The sequence below is a fragment of the Calliopsis andreniformis genome, chromosome 8 (genome assembly GCF_051401765.1).
Source record: "Calliopsis andreniformis isolate RMS-2024a chromosome 8, iyCalAndr_principal, whole genome shotgun sequence".
NCBI lineage: Eukaryota > Metazoa > Arthropoda > Insecta > Hymenoptera > Andrenidae > Calliopsis > Calliopsis andreniformis.
Window position 1 is genome coordinate 6,031,690 of NC_135069.1, and position 27,295 is coordinate 6,058,984.

Consider the following 27,295-nt stretch of genomic DNA (forward strand, 5'->3'; position numbering starts at 1 on the left):
TCTTCTGGAAGACGTTTCTGCCACGCAATCTACGCCAGAACCGATCGCGTGAAATATATTTTTGTCGCCTCGCGCGATCACGTGAACCTCCGAGCGCCACTCGCAAATGTCCATACGCAATTCCAGTCGTCCTTTAATTTGTTCCTATCATTAAACGATTCTGTGAATGTCGCTGTGATGCTTCAGTTCCTGCAGCTATGGTTTCCCTATCGATCGTCATCGTTTCGCGTGTAAATAAATCGTAACGTTCTTTTGGTTCACTGACGAAAGCTCTGTCAAGGGGCGAGCATAGAGGCGAGGAAGAGAATAAATAACCATGCTAATTATATTAACGGCGAGAATATACGTTAGACGAGTTTCTTCGTAGATTGTAATCACGAGAGTCATTATTTGAAGGGGTTGTTCGCCAAGGCGGTTCGCTGTATTAAGTAGTAGTTACCACGTTCGCCGTGACGTCACGTCCGGTCTAACGATCTCGAGGAACGCGAGGCTAGATGAAGGGTTAACGATAAACGAGGGATTCTTTTGCCAGTGAACGCCCCAGAAAACGATCGTAGTAGAGATTCTGTTCAATATGGCGAAGAGGGAAGAAAAATACGACAGAGGCGACAATGAGTAGTGAGTAAAGATTACATAGGATTCTCTCTCTTTGGCGTTATTGTGTAAACTATCGAGTAGATTCTTCGTTCTCGTTTTCCGAGGGACAAACGTGCACGTAATAAAAACAGAAGAGGAAGACGCATGCGGCCATCTTAAAGTCTTATGTATAATTCATCGATGCGATGCTGTGTTACTGTACTGTCAGCATTGTTAATACAAAGAAAATCTACATGTAAATAAACATGAGAAACATTTTTATAAATAATTGAGAGCCTTGTCATTTACCAACCATTAAGTTCTCTTTTTAAGATTTTTTTGTAAGGTATTCTAAAATTGAGGAAAGTTCGGTGATAATTTCGAATACTTAGCACGTTGACTGCCATGTTACCCATATGGAGGTGACAATTTTTGCAAAAATAATAATCATTGTGAATATCATTGAATATCTCTCACAATTTTCGGTATTTTTACATTAAAAAAATTGCGTATACTTCTTAAACATAGGCAAAAAATATACGAAAAAATCTGATACAAAAGTGTGTTACCATACAAAAATATATGCCAAAGAACATTTGAAAACTTGCAGTCTAGACTAGAATACCCCTTTATCACACAAAATTACAAAGTGCATTAACAAAAAATTATATGGACAGTTGACTAAAAGAAAAAGAACAAGTATAAAATATACACAAAAACAAATTCAAAATAATCTCTATTTTAAGATGAAGCCACTGCCACAGTGATAAAAATTTTATAGTGAACTTATTGCATAACGTGCTAAGTCAAAGTGATGGTTTCAAAACTTGGGTGAAAAACGCCTAGGAGTAGGCAATCCCTGTACAGGATTACCATGTTTACCATCAAGATGTTTGTTAATAATAGTTATGGCATGAATCTGAAAACATCTCATAAATTTCACGCCAAAAAAAGTTCCACTAAAGGGGAGATAAATAGACAGCGATATGCATGGATAAGTACGATTCCAAGCATCGGTAAACAAGCGACGTGCGATGCTTGATATGAACCGGAGACAATCTTATCAATACCACCGTAAAAATACTCCTCATCGTGCAATTTTAAACAGTACACGATTTAGCTCTGCACGAGTTCACATATCGTTACACGATGGCGGTACGTAGCCACATAAAAAGTTTCATAAATCTCTGAGTAACACTTGCAAATTAAAATTTACATCGCTCTAATATGAAACATCTTAATAAATTACGAAAACAATTTTAATAGTATATATTATATTATTTTCTGTACTTTAGAAAATATTACCATAGTACATAAATAGTATATCTTACCGTGAATTAATATATGCATACATATAAATAACATCATGAATTAAAAATTGACAAGTGATATTAAATTTTAAATGAATTCCATAAATACGAATTTAAATGAATTATTAAGTAATCAGTCGGATAAATAAAGACTAATGGAAATCGTGTCTGTGGTCACGAATGGGAGACGAAAATTGAGGCACGAATAGCTGAAAAAATTATAATTCTCTGAACGTCAGAAATATTGAAGTGAACAGGTGCTTCCATTTGCTTTGCTGAATATAGTGACTTCTATCATTGGAATAAGAAATTATTAGCAAACAGAAATGTCGGTAAACTCCTATTATCCGTGCCACCTTGTCTCCAGTCACGTTTCAGATCAGTAGAAACAATTCTACTGTGCAATACGTTCCACAGACACGAATTACATGGTCACAGATAGAAATACATGCGATTTGAAATATTAAAGTAGCGATCAGTGCCTGAGCGGCTCTACTGTGTCCATCGACAAGAATAAAAATTGGATTTCTCATTTTTAGAGACTACCATTCACATTCAGAGGACTTATCGTCCCTGCGTTCACACCATTTAATAACGACAGGTAGTATCTAATATGCATACAGTAAGTGAAATATCAATTTTTTGCGTGCAAAGTGTTTTATATATTCTTTACTATAAAATCCAACAAATTTTAGTTACCTTTTTCTGAGATTCTAATTCTAAATTTAAATAGGTAAAAAATAAGAAAATTCTAGATTGGTAAAATTGAAGAATAGAGCGAAATTGATTCGTTCTTTTCATTTGTTACAGCACGAGATCTTTAAATTTGTCAATCATTCCACAATATGCTGACTTCCTAGCCAAGAAACAAATCACTGGTGTTCTCAGTAAGTGAAATTTACATTTCAATTTATCTAAATTACTCTTCTTTGATCATGATTCGGCTGTGCGTGGATTATCGAGCTGTTCAAACGTAATCGTTAATTAACAGTAAATGGAACGACTGGGGAAGGTACATCTATGTCAGTTAGTGAAAGGAAAGTGGTAGCCGAGGAATGGGCAAAGGCTGTGAAAACCACGAAACAGCATCTAATGGTTCAAGTAGGTGGTGCACCACTCCCAGATGTCCTCCAGCTTGTACGTATAAATTTTACGTTTTAATTTAACAATATTCACGCTCTGACTCTTTCAAATCGAGTTAAATATTCTCAACTCGTTCCTCAAAGGCGAAACATGCTGAAAGTATCAAGGCAGATTCCATACTCTGCCTGCCAGAGTTGTACTTCAAACCGACGACCACCGAGCAATTAACTGAATATTTAAAATTAGTTGGCGAAGCGGCACCAAATACGCCACTTTTGTATTATCACATCCCGATGTTAACCAACGTTAACGGTTAGTAAATAAATTTTCAATAATCTCTCTAGTTTCTACTGAAATGTTTTAGATACAACTTTCGATAAAAAATTTAGTTGAAAATTAAAATATATTAAATTGCTTGTTATGATCGGTTTTTCAGTACACATGGGACAATTTCTCGAATCTCTTGGTGAGCAAGTACCAAGTTTCGTGGGTATAAAGTTCACTTCCAACAATTTGGAAGAAGGCGCTCAGGCACTGCACGCTGACAATAAGAAATATGTGATTTTCCTTGGAAACGATCAAGTACCTTTCGCCATTTAAGTTTCTATAGTCTTTTCTATAGTTACATAGTGATCAATTTATCTAGAAACCCGTCGAGTATCAATAGCATTTATTCTAGATACTGTTAGCTTTGTAAGTGCTACCAGCATTCATTAAAGGGTTTCCAATTAAACTGATCACCCTGTACATTGATTCGATATCTAATTTCTTTAATAAATTCTCTTAATCTGACAAACTTTGCAACTTGTTTCAGTTGCTGAGCCCAGCTTGTGCATTGGGAATGGACTCTTTCATAGCGACAACCATGAATATGCTTCCAGAATTGTCGCTTCAGATTCGTGAGCAAAGTAAGGCAGGAAAAACCATAGAAGTAAGGCAAACGCAAGAACGACTGACAAAAGCTGTCATTGCTATTGCAAAATACGGTAAATCTACTAGTTATTACTGATTTCAATATTTAGAAAACTTACTATTATTATTAATAATAATATTTAAGTACTATCACTAAATTTATTAATATTAATATAATAATAATTATATCACTATTATTAAATTATATTAATATTATTATAATAATAGTAATTATTAATAATAATAATAGTAATTAGATATTAAAAAGTATAGATAATGACTTTAATATTAAATAATAGGTAACTGGGTGGAAACTATGAAGACAGCAATGTCTTTACTAACTAATGTTAATGTTGGACCTGTACGCCCACCCTTAAAGGTTTTGTCATCAGAAATTAAAACATCAATGGCGAAAGGTTTGCATGACATAGGATTGCAAGTAAAAATGTAATATTTTAAGTGTGAAAAAATATAGACTCACGAATGGCGGAGCAACAGTCCATTATTCCGAATTCAAATTTTCGCGCCATTAAGTTATGAGGAGGTTGGAGGAAGCGTCTTATCCCGAATGAATATTTTACATATTTAGGACTTATCTACAGCATACAAATGAGCCGTCCTTTTCCTCCTGCAATATTTCCTACAAATTTTTATGTAAGAATTCATTTTCAATAAAAAAAAACTACTTTATTTAAGAAGTATCTATAGGTTTGTATCTCTTCGTATAAATAGTTAAGAAAGTTGAAACCGTACCATTAGTATGTATATTCGCTGACTAGAACGATAAATGAGTCTTCTATTTACTTTTAGGCGATAATTGGTATAATAATTATCAAATTATTAGTAATCAAAAATCGTTGAAACGACGCTGCGAACGAACTCCACGTTAAATCCAATGGCCGCCTACAACGCGCCTGCGTAACTAACATTCGATAGTCTCGAAGTCTCGATTAGTCTTGAACAGTATCGACTCTCGAAGTCTCGATTTAGCAAGTATGGCAGGCATGAGTGTTGAATGCGGTGATTTTTTAGAGTTTCAGGTATTATTCTGATAAATGAAAGTAACAGAAATGCATTAGTTTTTGATTTTCTCTGAGTACTTATTTTATTTTAATCGATACCTTTTCGAGTCACATCTCAGATTTTTATAAAGTTGTTGTAGCTCGTGAGGAACGTAATGTAGGTTATGCGATGGTTTATGTAATAGTAGATTTAACGGAAAATATTCGAATAACAAAAGTATTTGACAGTTAATATAAAAAGGATATAAAATACCAACACAACACGTGACTAAGAATTTGCTTCAAGATTTCGGCTTAGGTTAGGTTTCTCACATGTAGAGGGTGCATAAAAATGTTGTCTATCATGGAAGAATTCTGCACCTTTGGATCGGTGAAGATCTATTAAAAAACCTTGTCGCGAAATGTTCTTCATCGACTTTTTGAAGATCGAATTTTATTGTACTCGTTGAGAGGAACAAGCTTGCAAAAGGGATCATGGGCTGCAATCTGATAGTTTCCATTTACTTTTGTTTTTTTGACCTTCAAAAAGTTTATGAAAAACAATTTTGGAACCAGGTTTCTTGATAGATCTTCACCGATCCAAAGGTGTAGAATTCTCTCATGATAGTTAAGACATTTTTTTATACCTTCTCCACAAAAGGATCAAAACTGATAGCTACTATAGATAATATTATTAATTAATACATGCTGAATATGTACAATAGGTTTTTCATTTATGTTTTTACTTCAAGGTATTCAAAATAATAATGTATAAACTTATTGGAGTCATTGTACTCCAATTAAAGTGTATAATCTATACATTGTTTATATTAAATATTAGTTTGAAGTATTTAAACTGAAAGAAATCTACTTTGTATGATGAAAATAAAATGATACAATGAAACATAAATTTAATTACTTTATTTGTAATATTAAAACATTCCTTTAATTGTTTTAAATGAAGATATTTGTTTTATTTCAGGATACATTACAAAAAATGCGACAAATTGATGATAAAATTATTTATATGCTGAATACAACAATTCCAACAGAATCTTTTAAAGCCCAAATTGATCCTACTGAGAAATGTAAGGATTTATATGAACAAATTCAGTCAGGTCATAAGAAAAGGGAAATGGCCATTACCAGGTGTTTAAATGCATCCAAAGATAAACTAAAGCAATTAAAAGATCAAAGAGATAGTGGTAATGATAGTCCAGAACTTCTGAAAACATTGAGAAAAGAACAGAGTACATTGCGGTTATTGCAATCAGAATTAAGTGTTGAAGAAGTTGTAAAAAAACGTACAATTCAAGTATATTATGAAAGGTGCCGTAGTTTTTATAAACCATCAAATATAAAAACTTAAATTTGTATTATCAATTTTACATATGGCTAAAAAACATTCACTATTATAAATATGATTGCATTTATAACTAGTAGGGGTTATTATAGCCTGACAATGAATGTAACAAAATGTAATTAGACACATTTATTATAAATATAGTTACAGTGTTTCTAAAAAAATAATTACAATTTGTTATTACGAAGAATATCATTAAATCATCTTTTATAATGTTTGTATAATCTATTCACATTATCCATAATCCACAGTAATTCTGTCACATAAATAACAGAAACAGTATGGAAATTTCAAGGTGCATTAACACATAATACACAACCATTTATTAAATAAATATTCGAAAATTTCTATTGTAGTATATTTTATGCATCTGCATCTTCTGTTTTTTAATGCTAATATCTTAGAAATATCAATTTACAAATATGAATATCTGTTTGTTACTATATACTTTAAAAAAAAATTTTATTCAGAGCAATCTTATAGCAGAGTATCCATGAGATTTTTTAAATTTCACAAGCTTTAAAATCAGAGCTAAATAAGAAATTGTTTCTACAATTTAAAATGCATATAAAAATATGCATTTTATACATTATTAAAGAAAATGTTTTTTCATGACTTTTTAGCAGCTTCAGCAGCAGCAGCAGCTTCTATTTTACCTTGCTCCTGCAGTTTTTCCATATGCTTCAGTCTGTCTATTAATATATTTCGTCCAGATGCTATTTCACGTTTCCCTTGCATAGAAGATAAAATAAAACCAATTATAGCAAAGACAATCATCATATTACACACTTTGATTCTTGCCCTAGTATGTGCTTTCTGCATACACTCCAATCTAAAGATAAATAATAATTCATATAGAAATTTTTGTAAAAAACTAATATAATCTTATAGGTTTTACTTGACTTTATATATTTACTTACGTTACTCGATCTGGAACTTGATCCATGCTAGGATAACGTTTGACCCATACTAATAATCTTCTATCAAAATTAGTTACATGGCGGACTGGTGCTCCTAAAATGTACAAAAAGTTTAATTTCTTCAATTTATCCACAAAAGATTTTATTTCAACAAAAAATTTATAAAGTATATCTTACCTATTGCAGAAGCCTCAGCAGACTCTTCAGACTTTGTAGTTGGTAATGGATTACTTGGTTTTGGTAATGGTTCATTAGATTCAGATTTATTTCCTTTTATAGAGGTACAATTTAATTGCCTTGTTCTAGGCAATCTAAGTTGCCTTATCAACCTTGCACCCAACATTCTACACTTATATTTCTATAATATAACAAAGTAATAAGTATAGAATCAATATTACTTCCAATTAAAATAATTATTTTTTACTAGCAATACTAGCATAACAAGTATCATATCAGTGTTAATTATATTACTCACTGTTAGAGTAACTTGTTATTTAAGTTTCAAAAGGTATTGGGAATGTCATAGAAATATTAACATTTATATTTTCAGTAATTTATTATAAAACCAATAGATATTAAAAATTACTACTCTTAATTAAATAAATAATAACAGTAAAATTGTGTTCAAATATTTTATATTTCGGTTGCATTAGCACATGACAAAGTCACGTGTTTAAATACTATCAGGCAATCTTTATTGGTTTAAGTCTATAAATAAAACATATTTATAACAAAATCTCTAGAAATACATTTCGACAGTTACGCATTGACCTTCACTGAACAGTATAACACAATTAGTTGGTTCATATTTTTTCTGTACTTATGTTTAATTTATTCGTGCTATGCAATATCCGGTTCAAATTTCACCCACTTGTGAAATTTTCAATTTATCAAGTCCAAAAATATCAAATTTATCTATTGAACTAGGCGTGATCACTTACATTCGATGATTGTCACTTGTCAAAATTTAGCAGAGAAAATTTCCCCTCTTTTCACTTGCTACTTTACTACTAATGTATTGCGCTGCGATACTTTCCTTATATCACACACAAGATATAGTTTATACCTAAACCATTAATTAAATATACGTGTAGATATTCATACAATATATTTTTTTCGTGAATCCATTCTAAGAATTTGCAAACACTGCTACTAGTCACATTCAATGTCATCAATAGAATATGGCAAGCGATAATAGCACTACTATGGCAGGAATTTAAACTGCTTACTAGAAACTCGCAACGTTACCACCAAAGTATGGAAGGTGATAATAGCACCACTGTGGTTAGAATTAAAACTACTAACTAGGAAGGTAACCACTAGATTCTGGAAGACAATAACAGCACCACTGTGGTAGGAATTGAAACTGTTAACTAGAAAGACCACCAGAGCATGGTAAGCAATAATAGCATCACTGTAGTAAGAATAGAATAAAATTTAATTACAGCTTTGCACCAAATACGTGTTGACTTAAAATAATTCACTCTGGATATAAAGTAAATGCATATGTGAACGATATAACTGTGCTTAGACTGGCGTAGGAGGTACTGTTCTCTGATAAGTAATATACTTTCAAAAGCTAAGGATATTAAAGAACAAGTAGTTTGTTAGGTCTTGCTTGAGATGTTGATCACTGATCTGGTCTTTTCCTTATTGGAAATTATTAATATTTATAATGGTTAAGGGTGAAAGCACAAGAGAATTTAATATTCAAATATTTTCAGAACATCTATACCCCATTTGTCTCCCGATGGATGATTCCCTGCGAACCAAAGACTTTTATCGAACGTATCCCTTCATCCCTGGTTGTGGAGTAATCGAGACACGTGAGTAATTCTTTTCCTTTATACTATTATCTCATCTCTCTTAAGTTTCTAATGTTTTCTTTTACAGAGGAGCCAGCCAGCGAAAATCTACTGGAAACACAGCTGTCAGTAGTTACTAATCAAGCTTGCAAAGACGCTTAGTCCAAGTTCCCAGTCGCTCTGCGCTGGATATGCTCGTGGTGGGAAAGATGCTTACCAGGTGAGTCATTAATTTTTAATAATCATAAGTTGATCTTCTGTGTAATCTAGAGAGCATGGATAATATAAGTATTGCTTCCTTATTTATAAATATCTATAGGGTGACAGTAAAGGACCACTGATGTTGCCACAAAAGAGGACACTTCATCAGATCGGAGTTGCATCTTATGGTTACAAATGCGCCGAGCCTGGATATCCTGGTGTCTACACTCTACACTCGTGTCACTGAGTACTTACCTCGACTTCATCACTTCATCGTTGCAATAGAGTAATAATTTATTACTTCATGTATGTAATTACAATTTGAAAATGTAATATTACGTAGAGGTCTACTAAGCATATTCTAAAATGATATTCAGTAATGGTATTATTTCTTTAATGCCATATAAAATAGTTACAGCTATTGCTTCAGCTTACAATCCCTGAAGCACTAAATAATTTATTTAACTATGTTCTCAATATTGTTAATACGTATCCTACCAACTGTAAGTACTCAATTAGAGCTTGTAAACATTTACTTACTTTTTATATTACACAAAACTAAAGCTATGTCACTGTAAGTTAATATGTAACACTATTACATAATAAATCGTATATTTATTATTCTAAAAGACTTATAGTTTCAATTTCACTCCTACATCACTCCTATCCCACTTACTCCTTAAAATGTTAACTCAATTTCAGCAAAATCAACATTAAATCGGCAGGAGGTGCCTTCTAATGCAGGTAAGTCAGAAATAAAATAGGAAATTTTAACTATGGTTCCATGTTTCAACAGTAGATGGCACTACTTGTCAATTCCCAAAAATTTCGTAAAGTGCTTCTCGCGACAAAGGGAATTTATAAGTGGCGTCATCTAGCGGTGAAAGTTGGAACTAAAAGAAGAAACGATATTTTAGTTCGAGGTGTCCAACGCTAGATGGCGCCACTTGTCAATTCCCGAAAAATTTGTGAAGTGCACCTCGCGAAAAATGGGAATTGACAAGTGGCGCCACCTAGCGGTGGAAGTTGCAACTAAAATAAGAAATGATATTTTTAGTTCGGGGTGTCCACCGCTAGATGGCGCCACATGTCAATTCCCAAAAATTTTGTAAAGTGCTGCGCACGAAAATGGGAATTGACAGGTGGCGCCATCTAGCGGTGAAAGTTGGAACTAAAAATAAAATTTCTAATTTTAGTTCTGACTTTCACCGCTAGATGGCGCCACTTGTCAATTCCGAAAATGCTCCCCGCGAAAATGGGAATTGACAAGTGGCGCCACCTAGCAGTGGAAGTTGGAACTAAAATAAGAAATGATATTTTTAGTTCGGGGTGCCCACCGCTAGATGGCGCCACTTGTCAATTCCCAAAAATTTTGTAAAGTGCTGCACACGAAAATGGGAATTGACAGGTGGCGCCATCTAGCGGTGAAAGTTGGAACTAAAAATAAAATTTCTAATTTTAGTTCCGACTTTCACCGCTAGATGGCGCCACTTGTCAATTCCGAAAATGCTCCCCGCGAAAATGGGAATTGACAAGTGGCGCCACCTAGCGGTGGAAGTTGGAACTAAAAGAAGAAATGATATTTTTAGTTCGGCCCTGAGCCGCTAGATGGCGCCACCTGTCAATTCCCATTTTCGTGTGCAGCGCTTTACAAAATTTTTGGGAATTGACAAGTGGCGCCATCTAGCGGCTCAGGGCCGAACTAAAAATATCATTTCTTCTTTTAGTTCCAACTTCCACCGCTAGGTGGCGCCACTTGTCAATTCCCATTTTCGCGGGGAGCATTTTCGGAATTGACAAGTGGCGCCATCTAGCGGTGAAAGTCGGAACTAAAATTAGAAATTTTATTTTTAGTTCCAACTTTCACCGCTAGATGGCGCCACCTGTCAATTCCCATTTTCGTGCGCAGCACTTTACAAAATTTTTGGGAATTGACAAGTGGCGCCATCTAGCGGTGGGCACCCCGAACTAAAAATATCATTTCTTATTTTAGTTCCAACTTCCACCGCTAGGTGGCGCCACTTGTCAATTCCCATTTTCGCGGGGAGCAATTTTGGAAAAAAATGACTTATTTGTAGGAAAAATTTTAATTATTTTTAATGCATTTAATGCGTGTAGAGTAGTGTGATGTGGTGAAGTGTAATGTGGTAAAGTGTGATGTGGTGAGGTGTGATGTGGTGAAGTGTGATGTGGTGAAGTGTGATGTGGTGAAGTGTGGATGTGGTGAAGTGTGATGTGGTTGAAGTGTGATGTGGTGAAGTGTGATATGGTTGAAGTGGGATGGAGTGAAGTGTGATGTGGTTGATGTGTGATGTGGTGATGTGGTGATGTGGTGAAGTGTGATGTGGTGATATATGATGTGGTTGAAGTGTGAAATGTGAAGTGTGAAATGCTGAAGTGCTGAAGTGTGAAGTGCTGAAGTGCTGAAGTGCTGAAGTGTGAAGTGGTGGAGTGTGATGTATGAACTGGTGAAGAGTAAAGTGTGTAATGGTGTAGTGGTGAAGTGTGAAGAATAAAGTGTGAAGTAGTGAAGTGGTGGAATCTATCAAGATGCAAATAAATTAATTGTATAAAGCTACAAAGTTTCATGGGAAAGGATTTTGACAGAAACACTTTATAGTAACACATAAACAATTTATTACACATTAGCGTTATATTTCAAAATACAAGTAACATAAGTAACAATTAATGTTTACAACATATTACTGTTCAATGTTACAGTACCATATAGGCTGTGGTATTAGCACTGCTGTATCACAGAAAAATACATAGAGAAATAATTTAGAGTTCTTGGCCTAGTGTTCTAGAATACTAAATAAACAATTACAATTACAAACGTAGATATACAAAAGTTACCTGTTATACAATGGTTTTAAGTAACTTTCTAGGGTCAAATACATAGTACTTTTACACGAGTAGCTACAAAAATCTATAACAATTCTATGTCCTCTGTGACATACATTATTTCTACTCGCCATTACCAATTAAAAGTAATGACTACTATCGCTGGTTTAATATAAAATAGCATAGTACAGAGAATATCTGACGCAAACGTTCCAAGTTATAACCCAGCAGTGAGAAAATAGTTCGAAGTAATGTCAATGGAAGCTGGCAGGAGAAAAGCCTGGAGTAGTAGTCGAAAGGCGTGGTAGTGGATCAGAGTGCAATCTGCATTATTCTGCAGCCGAGGCGCGCAGGCGGCCATCAAGGCCTCTTCAGGTCAACCTGATCCAATCTGCCGTATAAAACGCCCCTCTCGACAATCCTTCCAGCACTGTTGCACTCCTCGTCGCCCTGTTGCATTATTTCTCGATTATGACTACCACATTCGTAAGTACTCGCTTTAAACTGATCCCAAATGTTTCACGGTGTACTCTTGGTGTCCTGATCGATACAACTCCTGCAATATATTTACTTTTCCAGTTTGACAATTATTGCATCACACATACTTGAATCGTTATGCAAATTGATACCATGTTCGGTGGCATCGTCATATATGACACAGTGATTGTGACTTGTATTTTTGATTATCATTTATATTCTATATATGTGACAGTAATATTTTATTTGAAGTCTGATGTCTGCCCTTTAAGTTAATGAAATGACGAAACTTATGTTCTTTTACAAAAACACAATAAGATAATAGTATGATACATTGCAGACTCTTTTTCTAATTAAACTAACTTACCTATTAATTAAACACTTTCAATTAAAAATTTTCTGAATTAGTATTTTCCCGACCCAGTAATCTTTAAAAATGAGTGTCAATGTAAATGTCTGAAAAGTTCCTCACTGTTTCCAGACGCTGCTATTCTCCACAATTGTGTTAGCCTACTGTGGATCATCGAATGCTCAGTACCAGCCGCCTCAGCAAGCAGCGATTTTAAGCGACGCGCGATATCTCGCTGGCGATGGGACGTTCGGCGCTGCTTATTCACAAGAGGATGGCGTAGAGTTCAAAGAGGAAAGTGACGTGTATGGGAACCGTCGTGGGTCTTACTCCTACGTCGATCCGACGGGTCAAAGGCGTACAGTGACTTACACGGCTGGGAAGAATGGTTTCCAGGTCACTACACTTTTTAATAAATTCTCAACTCATTCTTTCCTACGTTGGAACGAAACTGAATCACTGGCTCAGCCTTCACCTCATTAAACCTCATTAAAAATTTCCACAGAATTAAGAATAGAAATTTGTGGTTCCCTACTAAATCAGAATCCTACTAAATCAGATATTATTCCCTGATTTTCCCGAACTTCTTAAATGAATTTGAGTTCCTACTTTTATCTTTATTTCCCAAATTTATTGAAACAGAATTTTGTGAATTTCAAGACACTTACCCTTTGGGTTTCTATTTCACTCGACTCTACAGGCGACTGGAGACGGCATTCCTGTTCCACCCCCGCAGGTGCCGCCACAGCCAGAGTACGTGCCTCTGCCACAGTACAACCCGCCAGATTACCAACCGCCGAGGTACAATCCACCCCCGCAGCCCCATTATCAAAGGGAGACTCAGCCAGTGTACGAGCCAGAGCCAGAGCCTCAGCCAGTGCCTCAACCTGCACCCCAATACAGACCTCAGCCCCCTCAAGCTCGACCGATTCCATCGTACGATCCTCCTCGACCGCAATATCAACCCCCATCGAGGCCTCTGCCGCAGTACAATGCCATTACGACACCACCCCCTCGCAGGTTTTATCCACCAGGGAAGTTGAACTTCAACAGAACGCCTGATGGCTACTCTTACACATTCAGCAAGAGCTAAGTTTTTTTGTTCGAGGTGTGGGATGATTATTGGAGCGAGGAAGTGAAAATGAAAGAGTCCTGTGCAAGGGATTGCTGTTGATTGAGAGTTTGTTAATTCTGAGCCACGTTTCCATGTGAGCTATGTGGGTCACAGAGAGCAAGATGAAAATATGTGTGAAATATTGGAGATTTGTTTCTTCTTCTCTAGGCTTGGAAGGAATTTGTGTGGTTGGTACCTTTAATGAGCTCTGTGTGCTACTTTGCACACGTGGGAACGTGGTTTCAGGCATGTGTATCGTAAACAGATGTTTCTTTAATATTTTATTTAGTTTGTTAAAATTTAAGGAACTGATTCGACTTTTTATTTTTATCCGGTATTAAAGTTTCTCGTATAATTTAGAATAAATTCCTATGCAAATGAGACTTCTAAAAGCACGATCAAGGAGTTAGGAAATTATTTACTTTAATTGTTGAAAATTCTGTGTTTATTTAATTTATGAATGTATTAATATGTTACTATAAGAAATAACATGGAGATGTTATTTGTGTAGTATAAGTGTTCCTCTTCTATGTGTTATTCTGTAGTACAGAAAGCTGTATTAATTTATTCGCTCAAAATTATTGTACTTGCAGTTCGCAATTGTGTAAAAAATACCCAAACTTCCTCATACATATGTATACTTTCGTTTTGATTTCTATGTAGTTATTCAATTATTTAAGCAGTAATAAAGACTCATCCAAGTGGTACATAACGCATTTATTTTATATTTTAATTACCCGATTAAATACTGTTAAATTCCTAGCTCGACTAGACCAAAATTAATTCAGTAAAAAATTCCTTATCACAAGGAAATAAAAGTTCGCGAAATATCAGACGCTTATTAATCACCGACACGGAAATTGATCGACATTGAATTAGATCTAGGCAATCATGCATTCATAATTAAGAGATTGTAAGCAGTCAGAACCTTGTCCATGATCTTACAGATAAGTTGCAACGCGTGTGGACTTAAACTTCCCGATAAAGAGTGCATAAATTAAAAAGAAAATTTAACGAAAGAATTCACTTACTCATTTTGCTAATTAAAAGCAATTTCATTATTAACAGTTTTATTCCTCATAAAGTTATCACGATAAAAAAATTGTTCAAAACAGTTTCGTCGATTTAGTTTTGAAACAGTTGAATTTTCAGTGACGAGACTTTTAATTCAACATAAATTTTAGATAGAATGTTTGAAAACGATAGAGACAATTTCATCAAGCATTACATGCGCCCATAAATAACTCACTTGACATTTTACGAACGCTGATCGGACTTCCTTCAGTTTGGCCGACGCCCTGCATTTTGCATAGCAATTTCCTTTACAAATGCAGGCACAATCTCGCGCACTTCGGGGTCATGTTACTTTCATCAAGCAACCTTTTACAGTCTCCACAGTATTGCAACAAACTCCTGAGAATCTTATGATCCGCGGGGAATTCCTCAACGTGGGATCATCGCCTCCCACAAATTACACTATTTTTACAGAAATGCAGCAGAGGAAGAAACAGTTGCATCTAATGTATGCAAGAGAAACGTGTAGTTAATAACAGAATGTCTTTCTTACAACCACTCACTACCCTCGCAAAATACAAAATAAAATAAAGAATGTGAACGTATGAAGAGTAAAGATACACTGGCGATGAAACAGTGAAAAACCTTAAATTTGAGCTATCTATTCCTAAACAAAATTTTCAAGAACTTACTTCAAAATAAATTTGAAACAAATGTAAGTTTGAGAAACCCTCTTGGACTTCCGCCAAAGGACTCAAAAGCCTGTCCATTCCTAGCACTAAGAACCATGATTCAAGATCTCACTATCCCCCTTATGATATTAAACATAAAACACCCATAAAATTCTATTCACTTCTAAGACTTATTCTACCCAAGTAGAACCTCTCTCAAATTAAAAAAATCCTGTTTCAACATCCAATTTTATGATTTCTCTTACTACCAAATATAGCTCACCCAAAATTGCTCCCGTGTTCCCACTTCATTTTATCATCAAGAACAAGATCTCATTCAAAGAGGAAGGAAAGCGTCGAGACAGGGCAGACAAAGGGACGATTGTCTCATTATCCTGGCTCGCGAAACGAGTGCAGCGATTGAAAAATGCAGTTCGGTCGATCGTTTACCAGTAGCTGTGCCATGGGGTGCGGCAAGGCAAACCAGGCATATCGAAGCAGGAACTCGATAACCTTAGAGGTGGGCCGAAAGAAACGCATACCGTAACGTTTCGCGTCACGCTCTTGTCACACGAGAAAGTCGATCGCCGATTCGATTTATATTCGAATGGGCGCAGGTATTCGCGCGTTGGATGCAACGTGACTGCACCGAGTGCATTCGATTGTTTCGTATGATACTTGTCACGCTTATTATCACTGACGCCTCTAGAGATGGCTGAGCCTGAAAGTTTGCCTAGTTCGAACAAGATGATGTAATGGCTGCAGTTAACTAATATTACTGAAGCTGTGTAGACATTTCAACAACTCTCTAGCCATATTTCTCTATGTATATTTTTCAAGACACTACGCTTTACAGAATATCCCAATTCTGTTGATTCGATCTTTAATTCAAATTTATTACAAGGATAATACGGTCCTCAAAGTATGTTAAAAAATTGTATGTCTTAAAAAAATACAATTAAATGCATTTAAAGTACATTTACCTTTTTTTGTAAAATATGGAAGTAATTAACAATGTGTGCCCAGTTTGCCCGATGCTAAGGTTGATACTCTTAATTTTGAAAAATTTTAGATCGTCCAGGATGAAGAATTACCTTGCTGCTTTTTCCAGTCGTGTTTTATTTATAAAGGTATACGGGTATACATTTCGTTTCATGGATTATGGCAGTAACATACTGACTCTGGGTAGCTGCGCGTGACATCAACAGTATAAAAGTAGTCTAAAAAACAGCTGCTATTTAGAGGCAGTGGCATTCGAACGTTCACTCCTCGTAACGAAAGGAAAAAAGGGAGGAAGATCGGAAATCGGTGAGAAGGATGAACCATCTTATCTATAATCTTACAACTTATCATTGTGTTTGAATCACTGAGTATGCCAGTGTGCCTCCTTTAACACGTTCAATTTTAAATGATTAGAAGGATAAGTCCCGGATAAAAGGCACTATACGTCTATTAATTATAGTCTCTCGATCGTACAAAGTACCATCGTAACGCTTTATATCTTGACAACTCGTTTCGTATAAAGTTCTCTTTCATTAGAAAAAAAAGAACAGGAATTAAAAATATGGGTCGTGGACCACACTAAATTTTTAGATGACTGCCATAATCTAATTTACAATTATATAGCGGGGTGCAAATGGCAGGCATAATTTTCTTAACTTTGTCTTCTCGCTGAAAAGTAATTCAAACTATGAAACTATGTACGAAATTTTCTATGACGAAAATAAATTTTCTTTAAATACGTACATATATATAAGAAAAAAATTGTTAAATGTGTAAAAAAGTCTGGTATTTTCTCCTTTCTTACATTGTATCAACTGAATCACTATAATTAGCGCTACTTATGCGTACTTATCGCTCCAAGAATACCCGTGAAATTTGTCCCTCTCATCTTTTATTATATTGCCTTTTTCTCTTTTTTTTTTTCTCTTCGTCCTCGATAATAGCAACTATTGTCGATTCGATTAATTCTATATTGCACTAGTTACAATTATACAAAATATATATACCTAACGGTAGGCTCATTTAGCTTTTGAAGTATACCCTCTTAGGCACAGTTGTCCCGGAAGTGGTGTGGACCGAAACGAAGCCGGAAACGAGGTACGTGAGGCAGGAGGCACGGCAGTTTCGCAACGTCGCGCTGACTGTTTATAAAGTTCTAGTCTAAAGACGAAAAGGAAATGAAGCGCTGTATAAGCGAACCCTTAAGTTACAGGAAGAGACAGTTTGTTCACAATGCAGTCTCTGTCACGGAACATTCAATACATTGCCAATAAAATTGAACGTAAAAATGAAAAGCTACAATTATTGTCCTCTAACATTCATTAAAATTGATTAAAACATGACAAACTACTCGCAACGAGACTTGTTTGCGTTGAAAACAAATGATTAAAAGAAGAAGTTAAAAAACTGTAAAAAATTGTAAAATTAGTCTACTCTTCTCCTTTCATTGTCCTACAAGAAGACTGTCCAACGCAAGCGCAGTGTAAGTAGAGTCTAACTTCCTTGGTTAAGTACACGTACTGATATACTTCAGGTACCAAGGATCATTAGCAACAATAAAACGAGATATTTAAAACATGCTGTATAAAAAAAAACAGTAACTAAAAAAGGTTGATGACCTAGTATGAAAATCGAGGAAGAATATAAACATCTGGGATGCTTGGTAATATTGTCAACACTTACACTAAAGCACAATAAAAACTACACGTTTGGTACTATAAAATCGATAATGAGGCTAATAATATATTGCCTACAGAAAATTGTTCAGATTTCACTTAAAATACATAAAAGAAAGATCACATGATCGAAGTATATTCCTATCTTCAAAATGTATTTATACGTAACTGTTATAGCCAATAGATGATTTTAACGATAAAAAATACTCATATATATCTACTTTGAAAAATCAACTTCTTATCCGAATATTCCGTTTCCGATTTAAAAAACAATTGTTTCGAAACGGCGAGTTCATCGCCATCGTGAAACGGTGCAGTGTAAAAAAATATGATAGCATTGGGAACAAACCTGTACATCGAATGGCGGATACTGCTAATGCCTAAAGATGGCGGGAAGCTAGCTATGTAGGAACGTATACTATTAAGTAGTCGCATTTAAATACTGACGCAATAGTGGAGTACTAATTTTTCCCCTAAATCAGTATCGCGCCAATACTTAAATATTCCACGAATAATGTATGTCATATACATGTACACGAGGGACACACAGTAGTACTCGATAACCCCAATTGCTCACTGCGCTGATATGTCACAAAAAAGAAAAACCTATTCCTTATTCTGTCTCAAGATTCAGTAAAAAGTAAACGAAAGATCGGGCGAATATTAAACAAAAAGATTCATCAATACTCTGTACAGAAACATACTACTGTGCACCCCCTCGTCGATAAATCAGTATATATTCATTACAATCACAATATGCATGACATTCTATGCAAAAGTCCTGGTCGAAATGGAGTTGCAAACTTGTACTATGGTAAGACACGAATCGATGGTACATATTGACAGGAGGGATAATTCTAGCTGCATAATCCCGACGGATCGACCAGTCCGCGCGCGATCAGCTCCGCTGTCGCGGGATCACCTGCTTGCTTGCCGCTCGAGTGCTGCGGCGGCGTCTGCTGCGCGTGCGGCTCGAAGTGAGAGCGAACGTGGAACATAAATTCAGCCTTATCCGTAAAATCTGTGCGGCACATGAGACAGAAATGCCTCTCGGACGCATATGGCTGCGGCGGCGCTGCAGATCCAGGGAAATAGGGAGCCGCGTGCTGGGGAGGTGCTGACGCCTCCAAGTGAGATCTGCAACAGAACAGTCACTGCCAGGGTTAAACAAAGCCCTCTAGTATTTTACCACTACCCTGACCAATTAAGGAGAAAGACAATAGTCACAGAAAAATGAGGAATTTATTTCTTCTGCAATATTTTGTGTCTTGATTTACGGTGTAAGGTAGAAGTAAAATATTTTCAGTAGATGTTGCTTGTGTCCACAGTTGGGCAGGAGTTCATTTAAGAAGATAGACCGAAATTACCTAGCGTGCTGCATCCATTCTTCCCTGGTAGCCAATGCTCGACCGCAGAGCTCGCATGCCCAACTAACTGGCTCCTCTTTCAGCTTATGTATAGTGTCTGGACGAGATGGCTGCTGCTGCTGCTGTTGCGTTTGCTGTGCTTGTTGCTGCTGCTGCTGCTGTTGCTGTTGCTGCTGCTGCTGCTGCTCTGCATTCGGAGCAGTAGGCGTGGAGAGTGGCGCTACCCCTGGTCTATGTCTGAGCTTGTTCATGTGGATCACTAGCTTATCTCTGCGAGCGAACGCTTTTCCTGTAAACGATCCTCGTGGAGTGAACTGAGCCTTCCTCAACAAATTGCTGCGACAAGTGATACACTTACCACAAACTTCACAGGAGTATGGCTTCTCTCCCGTGTGGATACGCATGTGAATGACAAGTTTGTCCTTACGGGCGAGGCCTTTACCGCAGACTGTACAAGCGAACGCCTTCGTCGCGGGTTCTCCCGTGTTGGTAGCCTTGGACGCGAAACCTGGACGAGAGGGGACGTTGTTCGTCGTTCTCAGCGGCTGGTTCACCGTCGGAGCCCTGCTCCCAAACTGCTGATCCATCGCGCCAGGGAACGGTGGCATCACGCCGCCTGGTCGCATCGCTGCAGAGTAGTCTGGGGACCTGTTCCAAGTTCAAGGGATTATGAAACTGTTGCGTCAGACGCTGGTAACTTTGTAGGACGCTCACCAGGTTCCAATGGAGCGGAGCACTCGTACGCCATCGTCATAGCCCAGGCCATCGTCAGGCAGAGTGAACGTGGGATTGGGAGTCTGAGGCGTCGCGGGTGGACCAGGCCCAGCGAGTCTTGCCTGAGCAGCTTGCTGTGCCATGTGTTGCTGCACTGCAGCGTGAGCCACCGCGTGTGCTTCCACATATGCTGATCGCTGCTGCTGCTGCTGCGTACCATTAGACATCTTGTCCTTGTCTGCGCCCTGCTGGACATTCACATTAATAGGATAAAGCTTTCGTTTGTACACTGACGACTTGGTTAGTGAAATTTCGTCAAACCAAGTGATATCAGTCGAACACTGAAAAAACAATTATGGAAGACTGTGGTCATTTATCAGTAGAATTGAGCAACGTGATTCATGGCTATCGCGAGAACTGTCGGATTAAGTATCAGTAAACTTGACATGGGATGCATGTAAAAGTAAAAAGTAAGCTGCGATTAGCGAATGCACAATTCGAACATAAAAATAAAGCGATTGAGGAAAATATTATCGCCAACGATTTTCTATACTTGTTTTGCTGAACAGAGTAACGCGCCCAAATCGAAGCAGCCGTGAAGCAATAACAGCGACGATGTTTGCAAAACGACTGCCAGCTAGATATATCTTCGTGGCTGTACAGTCAAAGGTGGCTAGCAAACATTATTCCGCGATATTTCTACCAATTCACTCACAAAAACGTTGAGGCCAGTATGGGAAAACGATTAATCACCGAAAGGGAGCAGAGTGGAAGGTGTACTCGGTGCCAAATCTCTATTAGAAATAATCGATATTTACTAGAGACTCGAGCCTGGAAACGTTCCTACAAACAAAGCTTAATCAAATCCTACGATAGATTCATTCACATCCTCCGCTCCTAACTCACGATTCTTCAGAAACCACTTCTACGATCTTCTTTTAGCTACTCTCCACGAACTCAGAGTTCTAAAATAGGAAAATGACCTAGACACGTAACAGGATAACGATTTCGTCCACATGATCCTCCCCGAATCCTCCACTTTTCGCCTGATCTCAAAAGCAGAAAGCTCCCTGTCCCTCAGGAGCGAGCGCACAAAAGCCAGGAACCCTCGAAGCATCCGAAAAGGCCACAGGCAGTCTCCGTCAAGGTCCTTCGGTGAAGAACGATGACCTAAAAGTGAGAGAGACAGGCGCGAGGAGGAAGGGCCACGGAGAGGGACAAGAAGCCTGCTGCACCGAACCAGACACCGTGGTTCCCACAAAAGACGATCGTAATCCACCGATCTCCAGTCTCACCTAGATTATACCCCAACTCTCGAACTCTCGGTCCCGACACACCAGCAGTATCCGTCTCCCTCAGAATCTCCCCGAGGAACGCTATCACTGACGTCACAGACCGAAGCACGTCACAGTGTCCTCGCTCCCATGTCGTGGGTCTCCGAAGTGGGTGAAAAAATCGGAGGAAGAGCGGCGGTAGAGCCAAGGCCAAGAGGAGGCACGCAGGGTCGAGGTGAGGCCGACGACGGGATCCCGACGAGCACGTTTCTTTTCGCGACGCCACCAAAGAATCTCGCGTTTTACGGGGCAACCGGAGTGTGTCCCGCGGAGCTAGCCGCCGATTCCCGGCGCGGGAGGATGTAAGGACAAAGAGACGAAAAAACGTCCCGTGGTCGGCGGAGGGGGTAGCCACGCTGGAGAGAGAGACGCCGCTGAGAGGGGACGAGGGGGTACGGCGAGCCAGCGACGGAGAAGGGAAGCGAGGGAGGGGAAGGAACGAGGGGGTGAGGAGGAGCGAGGGGAGGGAGGAGGAGGGTGGAGGAGGGGGGGCAGAAAGAGAGCAAGGGACGAGATAGCCGGTGACACACGAACGCAGCGCGGCGTAACGATATCGAGTGGAGGTCCTCGCGGAATGCGGCGACGGTGCTTTCGGCGGCGGGAGAGGGTTCGCGCGGGGCGGCAGCAGGGGACGTAGCCGAGGGAACTGCCTCGGTCTCGTCGCGTACGAGCGTGGTTATTCGATCCACGAGGAGGCGGCGAGGAGGAGGCGAAATCGACGAGGCGCGGGAGCAGGCTCCGAGCGACACTGAACGGGTAGGAGGGAAGGAAGAATAGGCTCTCGGGGGAGAGGCGATACGAGACGGCGCGGTGCAACGATATCGAATGGGGATCCCCGCGGAACGAAAGCGAGAGGGAGCGAGAGTTCGAGGGTGGGGGCGGGACGGGGGGGAGAGGCGCAGGGACGCCCTAGAGAAGCGGGTATGCGGAGGAGACCTTCGTGTGTATACCTTGTCGGCGGCGTGTACACGGACTACCGAGTGACTCGCCTGCTGGGTACACACAGTGACGGAAGAGAGCCAGCGGCGGCGGCGGCGGCGGCCGATGACGGCGTCGGCGGCGGGGCCGCTCTGCAGTGCGTCGGCCCGCTGACCTTGACACTGACATTGACTGCGCGAGCGAGAGGGAGGCGAGCACGGGCGGAGGGTGACGCGCGATTAGGCGATTTCTAAGCGACGTGTACCGTTTCCCGACGACTCGTCGCGGCTCTTGGTCGCTCTTGGTCGCTCTTGGTCGCTCTTGGGCTCGGGCGAGACGCATCGAGAGCGGGTAACGAGACGCCCCGCTCTGGGGGCCTAACCCAGACCTCGAAACAGGTTTTCAGAGGCGCTGGGTCCGCTCCTCGTTGCACCTGTGCCCGGGACAAGGAGATTCGAAGGGATCGAGGGAGGGGATCGAAGGATCGAGGGACGCGGGGGAGGGGAGGGGGAGGCTGAAGACGGAATAGGCGAGAATAAAGCGAGACCAGGCCGACGAGGAAAGGGGACTGGGCGAGACGCTGTGGAAAAGGAGGACTGACTTTCGCTTTCTGTGCGCGACGCAGCCTAGCCCGCGGAGCGTCGATCAATAGCGCCGCGACGGTTGCACACACGCGTCCCCTTCGTGCATGTATTACACCCTCTGGACTACGTGTTCCGCGCGCTCTCTCTTTCTAGCCTGCGATACTATCTGCTCATCCGCTCGTTTATCTGTATACTGGGTGATTCCTGAAACTGGGCCGGTTTCGAGGACGTTTTTGTGAGAGGGATTCGTGGGACCTTTCAGTGAGGTCTGGACGATATTTAGGAGGTAGTTGTCGGAGGGTTGTTTGTGGGGGGAGAAATTGCCTCTACACATGTAAGATTGGTCTATGAAGTGGGCTATGTGTTTAGAAAAATTGGGTATAATTAGGGGTAAAAGTATAATTGGAGGATTGAGATATCTGAGGTTAGAGAATGCGTTTGGTTATGATTTGGTACTGTACTTTTTTATTTTCTGTGGATTTTAGTACTCGAGGGGGTTTTATTACTAGGTTGTTGAGACTTAAATGATGGCAGTGAAATTTGAAGGTAACAGTGAGGGAACATAGTATACAATTTGTCAGGAGGCTGACTGGTATAATAAATATGATTAACAATAAACGGAAGATAATAACGATGACATTTAATTACTCAAATATAGAATAGATAGATATAGAATTTTATATGGCTGCAATGAATGAAGCATGAGTACCGAGAGCGACGTTATATTTTATCTGCAGCCAGCTTATGAATTGATGTCTTTTTTTATCTCACCAAGGATAAAAAAGAAGAAACATTGAAGAATAATTCGTAGCAGCACGTTAATAAGAGAACGCTATGAATGAATATTCTCTGAATATATGGCAGAACTAAATTTCCAGAAGAAATATCTTGCTTATAGGAAGAGATTTATTGTCCAGAAATTTGTTGTCGTCTCAAAGAGATTTATAGCCCAGTTTCTGAAATCACTTTGCAGTATCCCCTGCATTAGAGGCTCCTGCGACGCGCGACATGTGTGAGGGTGGAATTATTGGGATCATGCCTCGTTGGACAACCAAAGGGTGGAGAAAGGAGGAAATCGAGGAGCTCCAGCTACTGATCCGTTTGAGCACGTAAAATTATGAGAGGAATAGATTTCTGTGAAAGAAATCATGATCCCATTTATAAAGATGATGCAACCATTCATTTCAGATGCACCACTGCACTTCTAGAGATATTTAACCATTTCACTTTTCCTATTACTTTCTTTTAACTAAAATCATTTTATCTTGGAATTCTAATCTTGCGTAATATGAACTCTTTAAACAAGAATTATATCTTCATTTAAATACTTGATTATCCACCTAAACCTGCAAACTATAATTACAACGTACAACTTGCAAGCGTTAATTTCTACTCTGAAAGGGCTAATATACGATCTCACTGAACTAATTAACTCTTCATAGATGAAACACTTTCACCTGCAGAAGCACTGTGTAAGCGGAAACGGGAATTGTATCATTATAGAGCTTGTATTTTCTACGTTAATGGTTCGCGTGTATTTCACAATTACCGAGAAATTATTTAGAGATATTACCCTAAATAGAACCATAGCACAGTGCATGATACATGCATTTTTGATAGTAATGCAAAAATTCCTTATCTCCTTTTAATGTTGAATATTTTCGAATGCTTGTATACTAAACAACTGTGTCCACAATTTCGTATTTAAAAACTATTAAAGCAAAACCTTCTGACCCACTATTCTTGCTTATTACAATAACTACTCACATCATACCTGTTACAGAGTGGTCTCCCCACGTACAAAGCAACCCCCAAATCAGAAGCTTTCGCGTCCCGTCATCATACAATACCACTATGTCATTCGAAACTCTATATGAACCTAGGGACAATGCTCGCCACACATTAGGAAATAGGATAAGGATAAGATAGTCAAGAAGACATCAGGATCAATGCTTTCGACGAGTCTTCTGAGACGCGAATACTGCAATTACTCAAGTGTCAGTCAATAAACCTTGCTTCAAACCTTAGAGAAAAGAAAGATATACAGGAAGCATTTGCAATTTTTCCTGGGGAAAATTTGCGCAAGATTAACATGGCGATTAAACTGGCAGGACTGATCGAATCAGTATGTTTATGCCATGTATGTGTAACACTATATGAAGCATTAGGTATACTTCCAGTGAGCCCAGTAAAGCCAACATGAGAGTAGAGACATATATCTTTTCATTACCTTTCTAATGCAAGCACATTACGCTCAAGGGGGCGTAAAAGAGATGGAGCTATATACTTCCCATATATTTCTATCTTTCCACCTTGGCTTCAGCGCACACTATGGCTGCCCCATAGAGTCTTCTACATACATGGTTTATTCGTACACATACCACTACTGTACGAATTCAATTTTAATAAAATTAGCAGGACTGACCATGCACAAATTATCCTTCAAAATAAAAGGGTTAAAAACAAGCAAATGTTTCCTCTACATACAGAGTGACCACTTTAACTGGAAACCCTCTAATGCCTGTTGGCATTACAATGCTATAGCCACAATCAACTCTAGTACCAGCTATACTCAACTAAAAAGAGCAACACAGACACACAATGCTACGTGCTTTTTCTATCAAGTGCAAAATGGGACTCACAGCGTTCCTCTTGTTCAAAATGGCTAGCACTAGAGTCGTCTGTGCTACAGCATTTACGATAAATGCTGCCAACACTCACAGGACCCCCACTTAAACTGATCACCCTGTATCTTTCGTTCCTCCACGCTTCAAACTACTCGAAACTACTCGAAACTACTCCAAAGGCGGTGACAACACGCTCTGGAGCAGCCCGTGCCCTGATCGCCTGGTCGAGCACCCAGAACACGGGGCTCAGCTCGTCGCCCAGTGGAACGGGGCCTCGGGGGCGGGCGCAAGTTCCAGCGCGTGTCGCATCGAGGGCTTTTTACGCCGTCGAAATGTGGAACTCGTGTCGGCCACCCATTCGACGCATAAAGTCACTTTAACGCGTCGTGTCGGAAATTGCCGCGCGAGTTTACGAGCTTGTAAAGAGTCCCTGGTACTTCCTAGAATACGTACGATCGCGGCTGGGATAGCCTGGCCACCTCGACTATCCGTGTCCAGCTTGTCCAACGATAAATTCGCCCTGCCCTGGGAAAAACGAGGGGCCCTCCTCTACCAGCAAGACTCGCGCCACGGCCTTTAATCTACCTTTATTAAGCGCGCCGTCGCCGCCATTTGTAAGGGCACTTGCTCGACGATCGTAAAGCACGTGGCTGAGGGGTTTGAACGCGCACGATGTCCCCGTGAAATCAATTAGGAGCAAATAAACTGGTAGCCGTGAACGAACGCGCGCTATGAGTCGCTCGTTTGTTATATTTAGATAGGTTCGAAGGGGGATACCTGAGGATGCTGTCTTGCGTGTGGGATGCTTCCATTTAGGACTGAGAGGGGGAGGATCTGATCTGTGGGTCGCCGATTTTTTTTTTTTTCAAACTTTGCAGGGTGCTTCTTTTGGCGGAAATAGTGGACACGTGTTTTGGCAAGTCACAACTCCACAGTTTTTGGAAAATATTGTTTTAAAACAAAATGATGTGGAGTTGAGTATCGTAAGCTGTGGTGGGGTGGTCGAATCCCACCCTGATGATATTCATTTTTTTTAAACCACCCCCAAAGTTGGGGTGGAAAATATATTCTTATTGCTTATAAAAGCAACACATTTTGTATAATTATTCATTTTTACTTTGGGGTGCTTTTCACCCCTTAAACATGAATATCAGTAGTTAAAAGAGAAATACATGTCTCACATTTTTCGATGTGAATGATTTTTACAAATCTTCTAATTTGGAAGAACATAAAAAGTACACAACTGAAGCAATATTTTTTTAAGTATTCTAGCACTGAGACTATATTTTAAATGCTCCAATATTACCACTGAAATTTAAAAATACTTTTATCTTATACTATCTTCTAGGAAGCTTCATAACATTTAGACCGAATTTGAGACTTGTATTTAAAATACAGGAAGAATAATAAAATGTTTAAAAGAACCTACTGTC

General features: G+C 39.0%; 6 protein-coding genes across 10 annotated transcripts in view; 4 read left to right on the plus strand and 2 right to left on the minus strand.

Moving 5' to 3' along the window:
- Positions 1 to 1,978: 1,978 nt before the first annotated feature.
- On the plus strand, positions 1,979 to 4,341 carry LOC143182060 (N-acetylneuraminate lyase). Its single transcript, XM_076382802.1, has 10 exons — positions 1,979 to 2,015; positions 2,144 to 2,285; positions 2,356 to 2,383; positions 2,426 to 2,487; positions 2,697 to 2,773; positions 2,878 to 3,023; positions 3,113 to 3,281; positions 3,406 to 3,551; positions 3,784 to 3,955; positions 4,181 to 4,341. The coding sequence occupies exons 1-10, from the start codon at positions 1,979 to 1,981 to the stop codon at positions 4,330 to 4,332; spliced, it is 1,131 nt and encodes a 376-aa protein (XP_076238917.1). The 3' UTR covers positions 4,333 to 4,341.
- A 440-nt stretch (positions 4,342 to 4,781) lies between these two features.
- On the plus strand, positions 4,782 to 6,418 carry Ccdc58 (Coiled-coil domain-containing 58). Of its 2 annotated transcripts, none has more exons than XM_076383740.1 (2): positions 4,782 to 4,921; positions 5,865 to 6,415. In XM_076383740.1, the coding sequence occupies exons 1-2, from the start codon at positions 4,877 to 4,879 to the stop codon at positions 6,249 to 6,251; spliced, it is 432 nt and encodes a 143-aa protein (XP_076239855.1). In that variant the 5' UTR covers positions 4,782 to 4,876; the 3' UTR covers positions 6,252 to 6,415. The 2 variants fall into 2 exon arrangements, with proteins under 2 accessions (XP_076239855.1, XP_076239856.1); XM_076383741.1 differs by lacking the exon at positions 4,782 to 4,921 and adding an exon at positions 4,937 to 5,060 and having other exon boundaries at positions 5,865 to 6,418.
- On the minus strand, positions 6,352 to 8,261 carry LOC143182617 (protein FAM162A). Of its 2 annotated transcripts, none has more exons than XM_076383738.1 (4): positions 8,107 to 8,261; positions 7,343 to 7,523; positions 7,166 to 7,259; positions 6,352 to 7,077 (listed from the first exon to the last, which is right to left on the minus strand). In XM_076383738.1, exons 2-4 carry the CDS (start codon positions 7,506 to 7,508, stop codon positions 6,855 to 6,857), a joined length of 483 nt encoding a protein of 160 aa, XP_076239853.1. In that variant the 5' UTR covers positions 7,509 to 7,523; positions 8,107 to 8,261; the 3' UTR covers positions 6,352 to 6,854. The 2 variants fall into 2 exon arrangements, with proteins under 2 accessions (XP_076239853.1, XP_076239854.1); XM_076383739.1 differs by having other exon boundaries at positions 7,343 to 7,509; positions 8,107 to 8,255.
- Positions 8,262 to 8,777: 516 nt separating this feature from the next.
- On the plus strand, positions 8,778 to 9,624 carry LOC143182619 (venom serine protease Bi-VSP-like). Its single transcript, XM_076383742.1, has 3 exons — positions 8,778 to 8,991; positions 9,059 to 9,190; positions 9,290 to 9,624. The coding sequence occupies exons 1-2, from the start codon at positions 8,841 to 8,843 to the stop codon at positions 9,130 to 9,132; spliced, it is 225 nt and encodes a 74-aa protein (XP_076239857.1). The 5' UTR covers positions 8,778 to 8,840; the 3' UTR covers positions 9,133 to 9,190; positions 9,290 to 9,624.
- A 2,830-nt stretch (positions 9,625 to 12,454) lies between these two features.
- Cpr19 (cuticular protein 19) lies at positions 12,455 to 13,934 on the plus strand. Its single transcript, XM_076383291.1, has 3 exons — positions 12,455 to 12,501; positions 12,974 to 13,237; positions 13,542 to 13,934. Exons 1-3 carry the CDS (start codon positions 12,487 to 12,489, stop codon positions 13,932 to 13,934), a joined length of 672 nt encoding a protein of 223 aa, XP_076239406.1. The 5' UTR covers positions 12,455 to 12,486.
- A 2,805-nt stretch (positions 13,935 to 16,739) lies between these two features.
- LOC143182298 (uncharacterized) overlaps positions 16,740 to 27,295 on the minus strand; it is a 36,194-nt gene continuing 25,638 nt past the window's right edge. For 2 of the 3 annotated variants that reach the window (XM_076383234.1, XM_076383232.1), the window contains exons 3-6: positions 20,400 to 20,647; positions 20,044 to 20,333; positions 19,686 to 19,974; positions 16,740 to 19,455 (exon numbers count right to left, since the gene is read on the minus strand). In XM_076383234.1, the coding sequence (XP_076239349.1) occupies positions 19,176 to 19,455; positions 19,686 to 19,974; positions 20,044 to 20,333; positions 20,400 to 20,647 (1,107 nt within the window). In that variant the 3' untranslated portion in view covers positions 16,740 to 19,175. The remainder of the gene's footprint in view (positions 19,456 to 19,685; positions 19,975 to 20,043; positions 20,334 to 20,399; positions 20,648 to 27,295) is intronic. The other variant, XM_076383233.1, reaches the window with a different exon arrangement.

Bases quoted from the DNA above. Each gene is read 5' to 3' on its own strand.
- LOC143182060 (XM_076382802.1), top strand. From the start codon at position 1,979: ATGAATTCCATAAATACGAATTTAAATGAATTATTAA. The intron at 3,024-3,112 runs GTACGTATAAAT...CGTTCCTCAAAG, and splicing joins TCCCAGATGTCCTCCAGCTT to GCGAAACATGCTGAAAGTAT. The intron at 3,282-3,405 runs GTTAGTAAATAA...TCGGTTTTTCAG, and splicing joins GATGTTAACCAACGTTAACG to TACACATGGGACAATTTCTC.
- Ccdc58 (XM_076383740.1), top strand. From the start codon at position 4,877: ATGGCAGGCATGAGTGTTGAATGCGGTGATTTTTTAGAGTTTCAG. The intron at 4,922-5,864 runs GTATTATTCTGA...GTTTTATTTCAG, and splicing joins GTGATTTTTTAGAGTTTCAG to GATACATTACAAAAAATGCG.
- LOC143182617 (XM_076383738.1), bottom strand. From the start codon at position 7,508: ATGTTGGGTGCAAGGTTGATAAGGCAACTTAGATTGCCTAGAACAAGG. The intron at 7,260-7,342 runs GTAAGATATACT...TGTACATTTTAG, and splicing joins TGCTGAGGCTTCTGCAATAG to GAGCACCAGTCCGCCATGTA. The intron at 7,078-7,165 runs GTAAGTAAATAT...ATTTATCTTTAG, and splicing joins CAAGTTCCAGATCGAGTAAC to ATTGGAGTGTATGCAGAAAG.
- LOC143182619 (XM_076383742.1), top strand. From the start codon at position 8,841: ATGGTTAAGGGTGAAAGCACAAGAGAATTTAATATTCAAATATTTTCA. The intron at 8,992-9,058 runs GTGAGTAATTCT...TTTCTTTTACAG, and splicing joins TTGTGGAGTAATCGAGACAC to AGGAGCCAGCCAGCGAAAAT.
- Cpr19 (XM_076383291.1), top strand. The intron at 13,238-13,541 runs GTCACTACACTT...TCGACTCTACAG, and splicing joins CTGGGAAGAATGGTTTCCAG to GCGACTGGAGACGGCATTCC.